The sequence below is a fragment of the Parambassis ranga genome, chromosome 7 (genome assembly GCF_900634625.1).
Source record: "Parambassis ranga chromosome 7, fParRan2.1, whole genome shotgun sequence".
Classification (NCBI taxonomy): domain Eukaryota; kingdom Metazoa; phylum Chordata; class Actinopteri; family Ambassidae; genus Parambassis; species Parambassis ranga.
The window spans coordinates 4,394,403-4,414,092 of record NC_041028.1 but is presented as its reverse complement, the minus strand read 5'-3'; the positions used below and the strand labels follow the sequence as shown (position 1 = coordinate 4,414,092).

Genomic DNA, 19,690 nt, shown 5'->3' with positions numbered 1-19,690 from the left:
CGATGTGAACCACGGCGTCCATTCATCCTGTAGTGCATGCAGCTGCTGCTAAAAATTATGAGCGGCCACTGTCAGATTTGCAGGACAGTGTGTGTGTGTGTGTGTTATTTTCCCTCTCTCCCCTCGCTCTCTCCTCTCCCTCTCTCTCTCTCCCTCTCTCTCTCTACAACATCACCACGGCTCTCAGAGCATCACTAGTGTCCAAATATCCCGTCAGCCGTGCGCATCGTTTCTGACTTTCTCTGGGATACGGTGGCACAGCATCCACTCATCACTGCATTCCACACACACACCGCTTTTTTTTTTTCATCAGGCTGCTGCTGGCTGCTGTCTGCCACTGCTGCTGCTTTTTAATCAAGCAACTCCGTTTATTGAAGAACTGGCTTATCATCCAGCCGGGTCAATGTATATAGACGCGTTTAAACGGATCCTCTTTGAAAGGCTGAACTGCTTGAAGAGAATGTGTGTGTGTCAGCGACAAGGCAGGTCAGTATTTTCCCTAAATATGAGAAATGTGAGAATCTGTTGTGTGTAACCCAAGTGTGTGTGTGAGAGAGAGAGAGTAAGAGGGGGGTGTGAGTGAGTGAGATTGTGTGTGTGTGCATGTAAACCTAAGGGGGAGTGAACAATGTGGATGGCAGGTCTTTGGGGATAACTGATGAAGTTTCTATATCAGCTGCTGATCATGTGTTTCATGTCTGCAAAGTTTATTTACATGTGTGTGTGTGTTTCACGTTTCAGTCTCCTGCTCCAGAAATACTCTTAATGAAACATGCACCTGCTCCCACCTTGCTGTGAGAAATAGACTGACTTGCAAAAGCCGCTCTGTTCACAGTCAGGTGTGTGTGTGTGTGTGTGTGCAGTTTGTTTAGGGTGTGTCCCTGTTTGATAGCTTGTTTTGAAGTGATGGATGTGTGACCCTGACATAATAGTGTGTGCATTGCTCCAGCTTTGCAGAGCAGTCAAGGTTATGCTGTTAATATGAATCATTAATTTGTTGGAAGAGACGGAGGGAGGGACATGTGGTGTTGAACTGTCCACACACACACACTGTTCTGGTCCTCACACTCTTCAGTCTCATGTAGAGAGCCCAGTACCAGTTTTGCACTGTGTTTTCTTCTGCTGTTGTTGTCCTCCTTTTCACTTCCAAGTTTGAACCAGCCGTAAGTGGAAATGCATGTCGACATATAAACACGACTCCGCTTTCACTGCTTTCAAGAGGAGTGGATGAAGTGAGGTGCAATTTCTCCTCTGTTATAGTAATGCATGTCATGTGGGAGTTGTTGATTGTCTAATTATGTACCTCCTGGTGTCCTTCGGCATCATGCATATTCATGCTGCTGTTTTAAGGTGTGGTGAAAACAAAGTGTGTGTGTGTGTGTGTGTGCAAGGCAGTTTACCCTTGACAGGGCAGGGCTACGCAGGCATATTCTCCCATCTGTGGTTCAAACCTTTGCTCCCAGCCACTGCATTTGAATTCTGCAGTTGTAGCCTGCTCTATTCTTAGTGCTCAACAGTCTGATATGAAATTTTAACAACAACAACAACAACAATGCCGGGTAGTAGTGTCCACACACCTTTATACACATTGAGATTCAGTTTTTATATCAGCTAAGCTGCCGTTAGATTAGACTGTGACTGAGGTGGCAGATCAATAACTAATCAATGATAGTGCAGTGAGTTACAATTTACACAGTGCCATATTTGAAATGTCAAGAAGGCAATGAATCCATGTATCCTTGAGTCAGACCTGAGTTGGACAACTGGGATCAATATCAGGTGGTGAGACAGGCAGCAGGAGCAGGCGAGGGTCACCTTCACCCATCCCTACTGAATCAGCAGTATCTCTCTTACACACACTTGAAGGTACACGCACGTATATACACACACACACTCACACCCTTGAAGGCCTGCTTAGGTTACCAAACTGCGACCTCACAAAAATGTTCATTATAGTGAACTGAAGCTTCCCTCCATTTCTTCATGAATGATTCATTTTGTTATTATAGTTTCTTTTCTAAGGTTACCACACCCTGCTCTGTGTTGCTTCTGTTTCCTTCTGTTCCACTTCCAGACTGGCACCGACTCTATTTACTGTATCATCTCATTTTCATTTTGCTAATTTCAGTCTGCTTTCTTATCCATCATCGCTGTTGAGGAACTGATCTCCTCTGTTTAATTAAGCTGCTCCCTCTTCCTGATGCGAGCTCATCTGCGATAGCGGCCAGGGGTGTAATGCTTCCTGGCGTATGGGGTAAAAGCGGACCTGTTGTGACAGGGTTACTCCTCAGAAGAGCAGAGTGTACACAACTCAACACAACCTGCCCAGCTAATGTGCCCCCCCCCCCCGCCTTGACCTTGATCCCATGACTCTAAATATACAGTTTCCTCAAGGGGGGCATCTCTGAGCTGGTGTGTGTGTGTGTTTGTGTGTGTCACTCAACAATGTTTTAATCTCATGCTAAGTCCCCCTTTTGTAGTCAACATGGGAGCAGCTTTAATAATAGTTTAATAAAATCATGCGCTGTAGTAGACTTTGGATTTGCTGATGGCGTGCGGAGAATTCATTCATTCTTATGTACTCAGCTTGTATTGACTTTGTAAGAGAGGGAAATGATTACGTGCATGTGTATGACAGAGGGAGATATTTAGTTTTTTTTTTTCAACCCACAAGCATTTAATCTTTTATTTTTAAATCTGCCACTGCTGTCTGTTTTGTGTTGAGCACCCCCGTGCCCTAGATTTGGAAGTGAGTGAGCATCAGTGAGATTTAGTGTGTTGCTCGCACAGTTTGGTGTAAATGTTCAGCGGGAGAGGTCAGCGTGCCGAAACGGAGACAAGACGGCGACGTCAGACAGAATTCCTCTTGTACATTTTCTCCATCCATCTGCCGCTCCACCAGTCTCTCAGTTCCAGATGACTTTGAGGTCACTGGTTATTTAAGATGCTTTACTTGGCTGACCTCTGGCACCACCCATTCCGAAGGATGCTGTAAGATTAGGAGCAGTGTGCTGCACCACAGGTTAATGTGAAGAGATAAGCTTAGTGTTCGATGTGTGGGATGGGTTTACTTGTAGGGATTGTTTTCTTCACTTGTCTTTCAACATCTTAACTACAACTTTAAAGGCAGACAAGTTAGATAAGCATAATAAAACATCAATTTTTTTCCTACTACATTAGCCTTTTCCCGACAATGAATGTTGTATTCAAGATTTTTTCTAAAGATATCTGATCATTTTTGAGGAAAAAAACAGTTTAGTTTTAATTTTTATGAACTAATAGATTATATAGAAGTACTTTATCCATCCCAAGCTGGGAAATTTCACTGTTACAGCAGCTATATACAGGCACCCAGCATACTAAACATGGATCTCTAAAGGTAAAGAAAAACAGTATAAATATTATTTACAGGAAAACAGAGATATAAAATATATGTACAAATACAATAGTGTGCAATTAAAGAGCTAGATCATGTGCAAAATGTGTCAGTTACAGCAATTGCTTTGAGTGTTATCTATGACACAAAGATGAGGTGTTATACAGTCCTATTGCTCGAGGCAGGAAATGTTTCCTGTAATGATCCTTAAGACAAGGAAGCTGTCTGATGTTAGTTGCAGCAGTAGTGTAATGCTTTACCCTTAAATTGTGAGTGTTTCAGAGATTTCAAACACAATTGTCATCCATCAAAATGTCTGTGAGTGTCCTGGAGTCTCCGCCAACTCCATCTTGCCAGTTCTTGACTCACAGCTTGTCCAAAAAAGGAGAAAGAACTGAGTGTAGCTGAAAAGGGCAGGTGATGTCTTGTCAGATAAGAGCACTCACAGCCACTTGAAGACTTCACCAACTTTAGTATGTTACTTACTTACTTATCCATCTATCCATCCTTCATCTGAACCCGCTTTGTCCTGCAGGGCAGGGTCATGGGGGGCTGGAGCCTATCCCAGCTATCTACGGGTGAGAGGCGGGGTACAGTTGTTTTGTGTACCAGGCTGTAAACATGTTTATTTCTACAGTAAAGTTTAGCACAGGGATCAACCTGCCGTTGGAGCCACTTGAAGTACATTTAGCCTGTAGTTACATCATCAGATTACATGTTTGCCCATAAACCCTAAAATCTATAAAAATGTAGATTGAAATGAGTAGTTGATCAATCAATAAATTATTCAGCAGTGAGCTAATCAGTGATTGAGCCACACTCAACGTCACATATGAAGCTGAAGATAGCAGCTCTGTTAACACTGTTATCTTCACAATGTGACTCTGACCATGCATCTAATATGTGATGCTGTGGGAGAGTTGACAAAATAATGCTCTTTAATGAAACTATTTAATTAATCAGAAATTAATAAAATTAATGTTCAAAGCGGCGACCACTTAGGTGTGCTGTAACAGTGGTCAGCAATAACCTTACTATGTAACCATCAGTCATGCTGACATATATACCAGCAATAAAAAAACCTCAAGTCATTTCATTTGTGTATTCCCTGCCAGCCTTCACAGAGAGGCCGACAAATGGAGGTTTTTAGGAATGCTGGTCACACTCTTGCTGACAAACCACACAGTCAGTCCATCAACATCCCCCAAATATTCACATTTAGGAAAGACAACAGTTCTGTTCTTTAAACTTTCAGCAAGCCTGCAAAACATACCAAACAAGCGTACATAAATTCATAAGCATTCTAGCTGAGCTAATTGAACAGGCTAATTTCATTACTGTAGACTTCATTTAGAGCGGAAACTAAATGTGGACAACAGAGCGAACATGACGAGTCAAACCAACAAAAGCTCTTACGAGCATGTACCGATCAGTAGTGCAGAAAAAAATAACACAGTGACATAAAAATTCGATTTTTTTTGCTTTTATCAAACAGAGAGCAAAAAACTGGTTGTATTAAAAGTTTTCTGTCTTTGTAAAAGTTTTAGGAAACTCTTCTGTGGTCAAAGCCGATTATGTCAGAGACTGATCACAAGCTGAGACACAGCTTTGATGGGGATGAGGGCCGGCATGTAGATAGACATCAGGAACATGTGGAGACTCACGAGAGCTGACAGTCACCGCTTTCACCACAAAGCTGCACACATATTATTGATACAGGGAGAAGAAGTATGTGAATGTTGAGCTGCTGCCAGATTGAAGGTAAAATTTGCCACTAACAGCTGTGAAGTGACATTAAGTGCTGTTTTAAATTGAAGAGCGTCCATCTTGGATGTCACCCTGCTGGATAAATCTGCCAGTTTGAGTTGTTGCTGCTTTATTTTTTTACAGAGCAATTCAATTATTCAATGGTCTTAATTAATGCACTTTGCTTACACCCGCTTTTTTTCTGAAGGTCTTTCAGGACACTCTGCAGCCTGTTGTCAAGTACGATTCCCTCTTGTCATTGCTTCGTTGCTTCAAGTTGACTTTGAATTATTGAGCTCCATGGCAAAGCTCATCTTTGTAACTTCAATAAATTAACACCCCCGAGATACAACCTGAAATAACTGCTTTGTTAATTTGTTCTGTAATAAAGATATTCTGCTGCTGAAATGACCTCAGCTTTTTTAGACTAATCTCTGTGAAGATTTTAATTGTGTAGGACCTGAAATGTCCACATTGGCACTGCTGCAGCATAAGGTACTATTACAGTGCAGTAATTAAAATGCAAAGTTTGTTAAGATGAAGCTCGTAATTTGATTCTCTTTTAGCTGGAAAAATGAATTATTGTGGTTAATTAGCTATGAGCAATGAATGTTCTGGATGATACAAGCATGCGTGTTCATGCAGCGAGTGTGGTGCAGCTGTGCATACTATGCACTGCCATGCTTTATGCTTTCTGGATAGATAGATATGGTGAGAAAAATAACATTGAATAAAAAATAAAAGACCTCTAAGAATAGCCTCCGAGTCAGTAGGATGTGTGTTTAGCCATTGACAGATGTGCTGTGGTTTGAAATTACACTGGATGGTCGGGGCTGCAAGCCTTAGAGATTCTGAGCAGGTCGCTGTTGGGAGAGGAAGTCAGTGAAACAGGATACGTACTGGTCAGCTCTTTCCTGACCTAAAGGTCAGAAATCTCAATAGAGCATTCTTTTTATAGGGTTATATACCCTTGAATCTGTATGTTGTGTCCCCTGCAATTACATTGTTGACTGCAGTGTTTGTGTTTTAGGATGGCAGAGTCTGTGTTTTTTATGATTAGCATGTTATCATGGCTGTTGTGAGCTTTTCAGCATGCTCATGTTAGCATTTAGCACTGTAAAAGCCTTAGAAGTTAAACCTTTAAATTGAAGCAGTGCTGAGATGAGTGTTTATCATCAGTTCAATACCACATGTTGCTGCAAAACAGCTCCAATTTACACAATGTAACATTGCAGCCTAAGAGACAATTATGAGGATGAATTATGACCATTTGATTTACTGTCACTGTTACTCCCAATTCTAGCTTCTGCATAATGCAGGAGCCTAAAATGACATTCAGACTGCATTCACTGCAAAATACTGATTATCTTATATGCAGTAAATTACTCTAAATCACATGGCTGACCAAAATCAGAGTGTTTCTCCCGGGCCTTAAAGGTGACTATCACTGTGTCTTTAATGCACATGAGTGTGTAGAGCCAGTTTGTAGTGTCAACACAAACAGGAGAGAGAAAAAGAGAGTGTGTCAGGGTGTGTGTCTGCAGCGGGACGAGTCCAGGTGTCCGCAGACCTGACAGGCTGTGGCTCATTAAACCCCCATCAGACGCCGGAGGTCAAGACAACGGCAACATCTCGGGCAACATGCTCTGCCTCTTTACGCATTATGCAGACACACAATGCAGCCGTGCAGCTTCAACAGGATAATACTCCTAACTTATCAGTTGTTTTATTTTTAGCATTTTAATCTTTACTACTGCAGAGAAGTTCCCAGAAATCTTTAGATAAAGCATGAAGGGACCAGCAGCTTATAGAATCATTACTCTGGACTTATGCACATGGGAATCTGCTGTGTTTGATTGGATGGAAAAAGTTTGTGTGTTTTTTCTGTTGTCACTGCACACTTAATGCCAGTTGTATTGCTGTGTTTTGTGTGTGGGTGGATGGATGGGCGGCTTTGGGAAGCAGGTCGACAATGTTGCTGCAGAAGGTTTCACAGTGGGGTAGAGAGAGAGACAGAGAGAGAGAGAGAGAGAGAGGAAGGTACTGGGGGCACTATTTGGCAAAGATGAAGTGAGAAGCATAATTTCCATGCTGGTCTAAACAGCACTACTACTGTTTTATTGTGTTATATTCAAATGTGCTGAAACTATGGCTCCATAACTCAAATGCAGAGTTGTAGGGCTCCTGATAAGTCTGTGACAACAGCTCAACTGTTGGTCCAATTTTGTCTCATTGTCGCCTGAGCTGGAGTCCTGCAAGGTCAAACAAGTGAGTCCTTTGCCAACCTCAGGCTGTGCGGTTCCTCTCGATCTCCATTTGACCTCCGTACTCCTCTCCTGTTACTCTGAGTGCAAGAAAAGAAAAACACTAACTGTCCATTTGTGTTGCATTGTTACATGCTTTTTGTTTTTTAAATCCAAAGCTGCAGTCACTGCCTCCCCTCTTGCTCATTTGTCTATTAGTTTACAAGAAGAAAAACTCCGGGGACCTCTGTCCTTTTGCTGAGCAGTAGGAGAGAGGATGGAAGAGGATCTCTGTCAGTTCTGCCAGTTGAATGGCCAGTCAACTGGAACGGATTAGATATATCCTGTCCTTCTCTCACTCTTTAAAGCAGTCTTATTATGTCTTCTAGGCCTGAGAACCCCAGGGGGCTCCTGCTAGGGCTGGGTTTTGGGTTTTGCCCTCTGGGCGTGTTATCCCACTCAGCCGAGGGTCACCACAGTCTTTTAAGAGGATTGTGTCTTAGTGAAGTGATGGATAATGACTGATCTTTGGGTCACAGTAAGACTTCAGATGGCATTGTTCATTTAAAATATTGCATTTAAGCAAGTCTGTGTGGGTGAAGTGTATATTTTTAATAGCTTTATGCTAATAGTTATAAAAGATTCTCAATGGAAATTCAATGTTAAAATGGGCAAGCTGTAAGGGAGGAAAAAAGGATTGTATTTAAAATGAAATTCATTGTATTCTTGTATTGAATTCTGTGTTAAACTTGAAAGTTGTTTTTTAATTTTCAATGTTGACAGGCATACCATTGATTTGTCTCAGCATCTAAGTAACAGAATTACACTAAATTAAGAAGGAACCCATCGTGTCGAAGTCCTTAAAACGCATTCATTTTAGAGCACCTTTAAATTCCAGCGGTACAAACGTTCTCAATCTCATAGTAACATCTATCGATCTGTTTGCCTGTCACAGATATGTTGGTAGTGTCACGTGTCTGATCTATGTCGATAGAAAAACTTCTGCAGCATGTACAGTGCATGTGCTGTATGTTGAGTCAAGCCATGTCATCAATAAGCACTTTTCAAACGCATGGCCACATCAATCAATTTTACTTTACTTATGTTACTGAGCAGCTATACATTGTCAGTGTGTATGTATATCCTGGCACAGGTTTGCATAAGGACGTGACAGAGCCAAGTTTTCTATGCTAAGCTAGGCTAACTGTCTTCTGGTTCCAGCTTTGTGTGTTGCACACTCAAATTTGAACAGACAGATATCAAAGCTAGTTCCACAGATTTGATTGTATTCCTTCCTTCTCTAATGAGCTTCTTCTCCACGCTGTGTTTGTGTCTGTCTGATCCTGATAACCTGCCCCTTGTGTTCCTCTTCTCCTGTGTGTTAAGGTGACAGTGCTGCTCTGATAATGTCACAGGAACGCTCTCTGTTCTCTGGCATCACCGCTGTCACATCAGGGGCGACTCAAACAAATCTTCACCGTGTCGGCTGCATCCACCCCACCGCCCTGAGACACATGCACATGCACACACACTAACACACAGACACACACACACACACAGCTGCTCTCCAGGAAGAAAAACACATTATTTTCAGAACAGCATTGCCTTAAGACTTCTCACCTTAACTGCGACCAGCTGCCATTACTACAGACAATAGGCTGGATCTGTGCAACAAAACGGGGTAATGAGTCACTGTCCAAAGAAAAATCTTTAAAATCTATATTCGTGTGAAAGTATCATGCATCACTGTGTGTATGTAAAGATTTTGGTGTTAGTTGGTCTGTCAACATATGTGTGCATCCACTGACTGTTACCTCTATCTGTGGACATAAACTCGATTTTCCCATGTGACTGTGGATGTGCTGGAACGTGCACTAACTCCAGTGTTGTCTGTAAACATAACGTCAGCCTACAGCAAGCACAGAGAACATGAGGGAAAGTGTCTCTGATTCTTTTGGTTGGGCAGTCATGTAGCTGCTGTGCTGTAGTATGTTTGCATAAAACAAACACACACAGCTCCCCATGTTGTGTTGTTCTATAGCCTCACCTATCCAAGCTTGAATTATTCATGACTTTTTTTGTACGCATTCTGATGTGAAACCCCTGCAACTCCCCAGACTGTAGCCGCCGACAACTGACAAAGGTTAAATAACACCACGGGATCATTCTCCTGCTTATGTAATTGACAGTTTTTTTTAACTGCCTCACACCTTCTGCTCTCTCCTTCCATCCTGTTTCCCTTTTCTCCTCAGCTCATTTGCCATGTCTAAGACAGCGGTGAAGAAGCTGCACTGGCGTTCCAAGGTGCAGGACAGCTTTGTCCCCTTGCTGGGTTCGTCGGGGGAGCTGGGGATCGCCATCGGTGGAGGAGCAGATTATGGAGAGTTTCCTTTTGTCACATCAGCTCCGGGGGGCAGCCTCACAGTGGGTGATATCATCCTAGAAATTGGGGGAACACCTGTCTTAGGGATGACATTAGGAGACGTCCGCGGTGTCCTCAACTCTTGTCCCCACCCCATCCGAATCAAAACTGTGTCGCCAGGTACGACTCACGAACGCACACAAACACAAATCTGCGGCTCCTTGTGGTAAATAATCACGACTGACATCTTCACTCCCTCACTGTACGGTTAAACTTGTTGCTGTTTATCTTTTTTTCATCAGACTACACCCAAACAATCTGTTACACTGCTGTCCAAGCTGTCATCCATAATAATCTCCCACCAGCCAAATCTGCAGCCTGTAGCACACTGATGCTGATTTTGTCCTCGTCAATTAGTCTGTGTATGTCAAGGCAACTGGTCAATATGTGAGCAGGAGGTCAAATCTGCTGATGACACATGACAGGAGTGTGGCGATATAGTTGTCTATCACACATGCAAGGGGCCTTGATGTTTAGAACAGGGGGCTGGTGGGATGGATATCTCTGTCGGCTCTGAACAGAGCCATATGTCACTGAAGTGTCACCTGACTGCGGCTCCCGATGGCCTTGCTTCCTAGATTGATAGCTGATTTGGCCACAGGGGTGTAAATGGGGACCTTTGCTCCTGTTCCCTCTGCCGCTGGTAGATCCATTATCATTTCTGAAGTCTGCCTGGTCCTCTCTGAGCAGCTTGACTGCATGCAGTGACGACAGTGATGGATGAGCTGATGCTCTGGGTTGCTGTACCACACCTCCTCCTCCTCCTCTTCCTCCTCCTCCTCCTCCTCCTCCTTCTCACAACTACTACTACTACAACTCCCTCTGCTCCAGTCTCCAAATATATACAGGGCACCAGGCTTCATACGCTAAAGGCAAAAGACACATTAAAGCACTAAAGTCAGAGGACAACTAGAGTTTTATTTAGTGTTTTTATGACAGTACAGGCCCATATTAGTTTTATCCTCTTGACAGATGTTTGCAGAATATGCAAGAGATTTCACATTTGTTATAAAATAAAAACACTGCCGGCTTATTCATTTTCATAGAGCTAATGTTCAGATTTTTGCTCTTCAACAGAGTAGAAAATAGCAGCTGTTTCATAACGTGATGAACAAAAGCCCATCCTGTCTCCCAAAAGGCAGCAGGCTGGATTCATTTCCCTTTACAGACAGCAGCCATATGTGACCAGTCATACGTACGTGCAGATGACTGTTTCCACTGATAAAGTTATACCACTGTGACTTTTTTTTTTAAATAGCAAGTAGCAAATTCAGTCTGTTACTGGGCAGAACCATTGTGACAGACGGTGTGGGGGGGCGGGGGCGTGGTGGGCGTCCAGGCGAGGCGGCCTGCAGGGGAAGCACCGGCCGTGTGGTCGTCTGTCACAGTGACGAGCTGGAGATGCACTCAGCCCATCCATAACAGCAAGTGGCCTGTCATCAGGGGCCGTAAAGCACTCCAGATGATATTAAGAGATCAGGCGGAGGAAACTGAGCCGTGTTGATCAGCTCTGCCTCCCCTGGTGACAAAGTCTCAACTGGTGTGTCTGGAGCAATTAACCTCAGTAGACTGTATATGCATGAGGTAGGGAGAACGTGAAGTGATATACAGAGCTGCTCTCTGGGTGTGAAAGTCTAGGTTGTAAAGCAGTAGTGTTAAATCAAGCCTGGCAGGGGTAAGGATTAGTACTTTAGATAAATTTGAACATACATCATTACAGTGTTTATGCTTACTGAGCTCATTTCTTAATGTCCCCCCTCCCCTCCCCTCCTCTCCCTTCTCTCTTTCCTGCCCCCCCCACCCTCCATACTGGTGTTCTTTGCCCTTCCCTCAGGCTCCACATTGTGCAAGGATCTCAGGTTGTATCTGAGTAAGTGCTTCACACCCGGCTCAGTGGACAGCCAGCTTCAGCAGGTCATCAGAGAGAACCTCTACCTCCGTGCTGTACCATGTAAGTCCTTTTTTGTATTATTAAGTCTGCTCTGTAGAAACATTTCCTGTTGCTGTCATATGAGGCACCCTGGGCTTGTCATGTTAAGGTACTAAGCATACGGTTTCTCTTTTGTTTGTTACTTACTGGCCTCATTAATTCTTTGACACATCTTCTACTTGCTATCAGGTTAGTGTTAATTGGCCTGCAGAAGTGTTTCCCTCACTTCCGTATGTCAATGAATGCAAGCAAAGAAGGAATTTAATTAAAGGGACAGTTCACATTAATTGTCCATATAATCTAAAGGGTTAAGGTTTCTGCTTTCTTCAATGGAATCTGTATCTACATGGTGATCCTCTACTGGTGAAGGTAAGTTGATAAAGCACCTGTCCTTTACATGCAGTTTTCTACCAGGACCCCCTAGATGGTCTAGCCCCATCCTGTGCAACTGAAAAAGACAGTAACATCTTTAAGAAATCATGACTTGACCACTCAAAACAAAACAATATAGATTCATAGATATCATTGTGCAATAATAGAAATAAGGACGTCTACAAAATATAAAAAAATAAATAATTAGATGTGGAGGTCTGAGTTTGGGACAAAGCAGGATGTAAACATCTTAAATCTAGCTCCGGTAAGACAGACAAATCAGATTGGACATCTCCATAGCAACAGACAGTATTGACACAATACTGGGGTTATCCACAGTGGCAGGTTAGGATCCACACCCCTGAGCTTCAGGCTATTTGTCTTGGGTTTGTATGACACTATGAAAAACAAACTGTTTTATTTTGATACTTATGAATAAAGTCGGTATGTATTTAGATATCTTCACATCTTTCCCTGAAGTCTTTAGTATTATGGCATGGATCCGAACAGAATATATTATTGCTGTAATGTATCTGATGACCACAGTGGGGCATCCAGATTATTAGCAGTTAACAACTCATGTAAGATAGATATGTATCTATTGCAAACAGGAACTCTTGTGCAAATAGGAACCTTCCACACAGTGTATATGCTTTTTCACAGCAATGTTTGTTAGTAAAATCTGTGAGGAAATACTCTAACTAAAAGGTAGCATGACACAGACCAGACATTTGCAAAAGGCAAACAAAGTGAGAGGAGATGATCCATTGTCTTCCACCCTAACCTTTATTTTGCTGTGTCTCAGGATAATTTGTTCTGAAAGCTCTCCTTGTGAGCTCCAGCAGATTCAGTTAAATCAGATTCCAGCAGTCACAGGAAACCTGTGATGTCCATGAATCCCAGGCTTTACTGTGTACTGACTGTCCTGGTATCAACATAGGAGGTGTCTGTATCTGTACCAGAGGCTGAATAAAGATGGATGACCTAACAGCTCAGCAAAAGTTAGGCCAAAACTTCTGGACTGGCCCCCGGTGGATGACTGCATTATTGTTCATAAACCCCGCCTCCTCCATGATAGTGGAGGCGACATGGACACAACTAAACACTAAAACTACTCCTCACATACATTTTTCTTAGTGATGGTTCGGGTTGATATGTTTAGTTATTGAATGGCTAAAAAAAGGAGGAAGTAATGTGACGGTCAACAGAGCAGCCAGCTTCACCTCTTGCACAGACTCTTGTTGCAAGATGGCACAGTTTCCCAACATGGCAGTGCCTGTAAGCAAGATATTTTGGCCTCATTTTTGTACAATGGGGTGGCAGCAGAACTGCGGTGTCCATCTGTTATACAGTCAATGAATATTTTTGAGGTTCTTGCTGATCATGACAAGAAAAGGAAATGAGATGCAGGGCATGTATATGAGTGTTCGTGTAGTCAGGCGTGAGTTCATGAAGGGTTAGATGTGGTTGAGAGAGTGGACCTGAGCTGATGAATAAGAAAACTCAGCTGGGTCCCACATCTTCCATCACTGATGTGTGTAATTCAGTGTTTACAGCTCTGCTAATGTGGCCATTCCTTGCCTGTGAACATTAAAAAATCAACAATAATTTCTGGTTTTTAATGAAGAAATTAAGACATTTTTCACTGTTAATGGAGAGCTGCCACCATCACTCGGGTTTCCATACATTTTGTATTGAGTTTAGAGGCAGATGGTGTTGTGTTGTGTATTCTTTGCACCGTATTACATGGCATGAGAATGAAAAGGGTACTCCTGTCTTGGTGTATGTCAGAGCCAGAAGATCCCACATCTGAGTGTGTGTTTGCAGCGATTTGAGGAGACTGACCACCCAGTGTGTGTGTGTGTGTGCAGTCTTAACCTTGCCATGGCAGTGCGGAGTTGTTGCTAATCTCTCCTTTAGTCCAGGAAGTAGGTCATGTGGGACGGTCTGCCACCATGCCAGACAACAGACTCAAAGAACAAGAACACGTGAAAAGTGAAAAACTGTCACTCTTAGACTACACGATGTAATGGGACTACGATAAATATCATGATACTATGATTAAATATATTGTGATACTGTCAATGGTATATTGTTTTGTACATAATTTTAGTGGAAAAGTACTGTTTATTGGAATCAGAACAGTGGGATCTGCATTTGTGTTTTATTACAATCCCAACACCTTTTGTGCAATCTAAGGACAAAAACACTGGTACAGCAGCCAAGAGAACTGAAGGCACTGCAAGTAGACCAAACACAATAAAGGGAAAATAAACAACATAAAAGGTAAAGGCTAATCAGTAAAGTGACCAGGACATTAAAGTGAAGCTCATGGAGAGTGTCCTTTTAATAAAAAAAGATGCTCTTATCTTGTGTACAGCAGCTGCTCAGGGACAAAATTTCCCAAATTAGTTCTTATTTTGTAACTTTGATTATTAAAAGATTTGTCCAGGAAGGTTTTAGACTTGGAACAGTGGATTGTTTCCACTTAGTGATAATGTATTACCAAGAAGCAGTACTGCAAGTGGTGCCAAACTTTGCATCCTACCTCCCATCTCCGACTGCTTTATTCAACTAAGAGTGACAACAAGGCAAGCTCAGCCGCTGGCTGTGTAATCCCCTGATCTGCTGAAGATGACACAGTAAGATGCCGTTGTTCTTGTGCTGACACCAACACACACACACACACACACGGTTGCCTGACCCCAGGACGGCTCAGGGAAACATCCCATCTCACTTTCAGACCACTTGTAGATACTTAGAAGCTGAAAATGTTCCTTTTTGTTTGTTGTTTATCCTCAAGGAGCAAGCAGCTGTGTTTAAAGACAACATAAAGCTGGGAAGTTTTCATCAGTGGCTCATTGTGGCCCCCTTCAGGACCTCAGAGGTGCTCTGTTGTGTTGTAGTTGATTATTTTACACACAATTGCTAAATATTGTCATAAGCCTGATTTTAAGTTGTTAAAATGCTTTTACTGCAAAAATAAGAGTGTGACAAGGTGTTTTGTTTTACTTCTTTTTGTGGAGCGGTGGCTTAGTAACACTGTGCTATTTACAGAGTATTTCAATCCTTGAATGCTTTTGATGAGATAATGTTCTCTGATATCAGAGCTGGCACTGATGCAAGAAATAACATTACAAAGGCTCAGTCAGGAGGGCAGTGCATAAAAATGGAAATGAATGACAGAATTAAGTGAAGGCAGGCTACTGTATCAATAATCTGGAGGGGGAATTAAATTAAAAGCAAATGTCTATCAGTGCCAAAGAGGAGGAGGAGGAGGAGGGGATGACTGCGGTGTAATGGACCTGTGTGCTCATATTCAGGCAGACAGGATGCTTCCTGTGTAGCTTTAGGGAGAAAGCACATGTGTCAACAAACAACATGTTCGGTCCCTTTTAAAGCAGTTTTATGACCCTTTTAATTCACACCATTTTGTTCTGTGTGCAGGATCTGAGGACCTTACATCACCCCTCCTCTCCTTCTCCCATCCATATTGTGTATAGTAACCATTTTCTCCTTGTGCCCTTGGATGATTCAGAGCCAAAGTCACGGTATCAAGGCTGGCTGCGTCTCTGTCTCCTCCACAAAAAAGCTTTTTGTAATTGTCTTCAGAGTGAGTCAGAGATAAGAAACATCATCATTTAGTTATTCTAATATGCTCGCTCCAGCATGTCAGGCAGACTGTCTGTGGCCTTTTCAACTCCACGATTCATTGTTCGCTATTTGTGTGCGCGGTGATCTTGACAGACAGCTCTCTCCGAGTGTTGATACAGAGTTCTGTGTAATTACCTCTTGAATCCCTCCCTCACCCCTGTCTCAGGAGATCAGTGCGCAGCGCCTACAGGGACAGGCGGGGAAGAAAAAGATGTCAATAATCCATCCTGCCTCCCTGCTGACATGTCATATATATCTCCGAGGAGGGTGCATAGATAATGAATCCCTGCCTCGCACCACATCAGCTGGAGAGATACTGTGTGTCCTGAGGGGAGGAGAAGAATTACGCACAAGTCAGATGTCATCAGGAGATTTGCTATCAGATCTTTAAGTAGTTACAGAGCCCTCCTGATTTCCTGGTCACTTGTGGGCTGTGACCAGTGGATATTTACTGTTTAAGATCAAGTCTGACAGTTATCGGTTAATCAATACTATCAACTGTCACACTGGTCATGATATCATCCTGTATGGTGGCGATTTCAAACAGTCTTTAAGTCATGAAGTTGCTAATTAGATTGTGAAATACTTTACTGGAAATGACCCCATCTTTTTACCAACCTTAATGTTATCAATATTTTCAATAGCCTGTATCGGTTGTTTCCACTCTCATTCGTATCAGTGTTATCATTTATTTATGATAAAAGGCAGCAAGGATCATCAGTGACTCTGCTATCCATCCCTGCCTTTCTGCCCTAAGGAGACTTGCCATGACCAAAACCTGACCATCTCTGTTGTTGTTTCTGGAGAATGAAAATCCACCAAATGTGCTGTTCATGTGTGACTTTGTGTTGCTGTAAATCCGACATTGGTTGCACTCTAGAGACCAGAGCTGCAGGTTCCACTATGATGCATGCCAAAAACTCGGAAAGAGGGTGGCATGTCACAGCACAAGTAGAAGACATTTCCCTAATAAGCTGGGAAGAAAAGGTCAAACTTCACTGGAGAAAATGTCCATCCTCAGACATCCCAGAGTGCGAGGCACGACATGTGAAGACTCAATTACAGCACATGGAAATATAGGCTCAGTAAAAGGAGTGAGCTCAACAAGCCTTAAAAATGCTGGCAGAAAATCAGAGGCCTGTGCGTCATTGACTGTGGCTGACTGGGACTGTACTGTATATTAAACACTCTACAGAATGGAGGGGCTCGCGGAGAGGCCTCATGCTCTCTAATGTTTGGTGTCCAGTCCTTTGTGTCTGTGTGTCTACATGCAGTGTGAGGGCTCATTTTTCTGTGTGTGTGTGTGTGTGTGAGCTCTGTGTCATGTGGCTGGGAGAGCGGCTCCCAGGACAGCAGTGCATTAATCATGGGTTTTATAGGGTAGCTGGGTGTGACTCCCTCCTGCTGGCCCCACACTGACATCACATGTGGTCCTCCAGGAGAAGGACAGAGATTTGTCCTCAGTTTGGGTTTGTTGTGATTCTCGCTTGGGAAAGGAATTACTCATCTCAAGGTCAGAATGGGTGCCATATAGTTCAATTTGCACTAGATTTGACCTCATCTAAAAAAAATGTGATAGATTTCACACCACATGTCTGCACTTGTGTTTAATTAGCTGGAGGTCTGAAGTTAAAATACAGAAAACATGGAGTCCTGTGCTGATGCAGAAAAGCCGTGGTTTGGAGGCACTTTCTTTTCCAGGCCAAGGTCAATGTGAATCAATTAAGATGACAGACCATTGATCATCCAAGTGCTCCATCTTTACAATGGTGATAGAACGACTTAAAGCCTTTCTCGGTGCCTCATTAATGTTTAATTCTGTTCTTATCGATCTGATCATAATAAAGAGGGATTGGTAAATGTCCGTTGCCATCATTGTGCTCTTAAAGGGCAGATTTTGGTTTGTGGGTGGGTGCTCTGTTAACCTGTGGCTAAAAGATAAAAATGGTGTCGTTAATTTTTACTGTCAGATAATACTGTAAAATGAATGAAGTGTTTTTTTTCACTGCGCCATAAAAATACAATCTGTACACAGCCATTAATTTGTTACCTTTTTAGACAACTTCAGCATAATTTGTCAAACTCATGCAATTGTGGACTATTTATAGATTGCTGAACTGCAGTTTGTTTAAACTCAGATTGATGACCCCTGAAGTGAGAGGGTCTTGATTAATTGATATATCAGCCACAGCTAGTCGCAGGACTCTGATGTATGACTGTGAATGTTTTTCTTCTCTCACAGGTACAACCAGGCAGCCCAGAGACGGAGAAATCTCAGGGGTAGACTACAACTTTGTTACCATTGAGGAGTTCTTCTCCTTGGAAGAGTCTGGAGCACTGCTTGAAAGTGGAAAGTTCAAAGGTGATTAACTCTTTACCAACCTTTTTCATTTCATAGACTGTATACAGTGATTGCAAATGTAAAATGTCATACCTTGTTCCAAGGACCAGTTTGTAGGATGCAGTGACAACTAGTGGTGAAGTTGCTCTTTTTTCCTCATTATGCTACCATAAAGTGGAACATATGCTTGGATTTTACTGTGATAATAAGGAGTATGTAGTTAATAATAGCAGAGCAGGGAGCTACTCGGCTTGTATCTTTGGCTCCTGTTTCCTCATAGGGTCAGAGTGCTGCATCTGATTAAAAAGACCCCATACATTAGCATCCATAATTTATAAGAATTTAATGGGAGCAATGAATGTCATCCTCACCTGCCTTACACGTGACATTGACGAACACGTCGTGTTTGGCGAGGCAATCAGCGGTGTTGTGCCTGCAGAAGCCTGCTGAAGCCACAGTAAGTGGTAGCGGCTGGTGACCTTGCTGCTGAGTTCACTAATCTAATGTTTCCCCTCAGCCCATTTGGATCTCCGAGAGCCAAATGGGCTGAGGGGTGGGGAGGTAATTTCATTTCATCTTTAGCAGCTGGAAGCAGATGGTTTGAGAATATAGACCAAATACAGTATACAATCTCAAGGGATACATAATGCACACACAGACATATGTAGAACCATTATGTGTTGTATATGTACATAACGGCATAAGCCTGCCCTACTACTGAATACCCTAATATTTACCTCAGGTATTCATAAGGGCTTTGAACTCTGTTTCACTCACAGTCAATTTTGATGTAAATGATCTCTCTCCTGCCTTAATGTGTCTCAGGGAATTACTACGGAACCCCACGGCCTGTACACATCAGCGCAGACAGCCCCCCCATCACCTACCAGGAACACCGCAACCTGCTCAAAAACTTCCGCACACGCAGCAAATCGCTCAGCAACCTGGAGAAGGCGGCAGAAGAAGGCGTAAACAGCGAGGACGACTCCGGCCTGTCAGGCAAGTGTTACCAAACTAGAGGAACACACAATATTTAATGGAGTATTGCAAAGTTAGTTGTGTTCTTTTTAGGGTAGAGAGCTGCTGTGCTGCACAGCTTCCAGCAGTTGTCCCTGTATCTATAGCTCCAGTCCCTGATGCCCAAATGAATCAATCATTAGCATGATTAGTATGCTCTAAACTCTCTGTGGGGCTGTGGCCTCATTGATTGCTGGATCACCTCCAAAGGAAGGTCGGGCTGCTTTAGGTCGAACAAGCAAAGAGGTAAGCACACAGAACAGAAAGTCACATGACAGGGAAGCAGAACTATTTGAATACAATCATTATGCTTTTTCCGTAAAACAAAATTCTTGTGATGGATGACTGTTGTGCTAGACAATGTTCGCCCACTCAAACAGAGAGTTTAAAAGGGTTATCAATCACCAGGGACAAGACAGAAACACCAATACACTGGAAGAATGCTCAAACCCCTGAAAGTTTTAGCAGCAATAACATGAACTCAAAGTATCAAAGTTCAAGAATTTTTTATGCAGGAAACGTTAGCCCTGATCATATTATATTATTAAGTTGTTAATAATTGATGCATTGATGTGTGAAGTTTAGGTGT

At 42.7% G+C, this 19,690-nt stretch overlaps 1 protein-coding gene across 1 annotated transcript in view; it reads left to right on the top strand.

Moving 5' to 3' along the window:
* Window positions 1-403: 403 nt before the first annotated feature.
* magixb (MAGI family member, X-linked b) overlaps window positions 404-19,690 on the top strand; it is a 32,853-nt gene continuing 13,566 nt past the window's right edge. Inside the window, exons 1-5 of the mRNA XM_028410417.1 lie at window positions 404-486; window positions 9,618-9,907; window positions 11,622-11,738; window positions 17,986-18,105; window positions 18,910-19,083. Of these exons, the coding sequence (XP_028266218.1) occupies window positions 404-486; window positions 9,618-9,907; window positions 11,622-11,738; window positions 17,986-18,105; window positions 18,910-19,083 (784 nt within the window). The remainder of the gene's footprint in view (window positions 487-9,617; window positions 9,908-11,621; window positions 11,739-17,985; window positions 18,106-18,909; window positions 19,084-19,690) is intronic.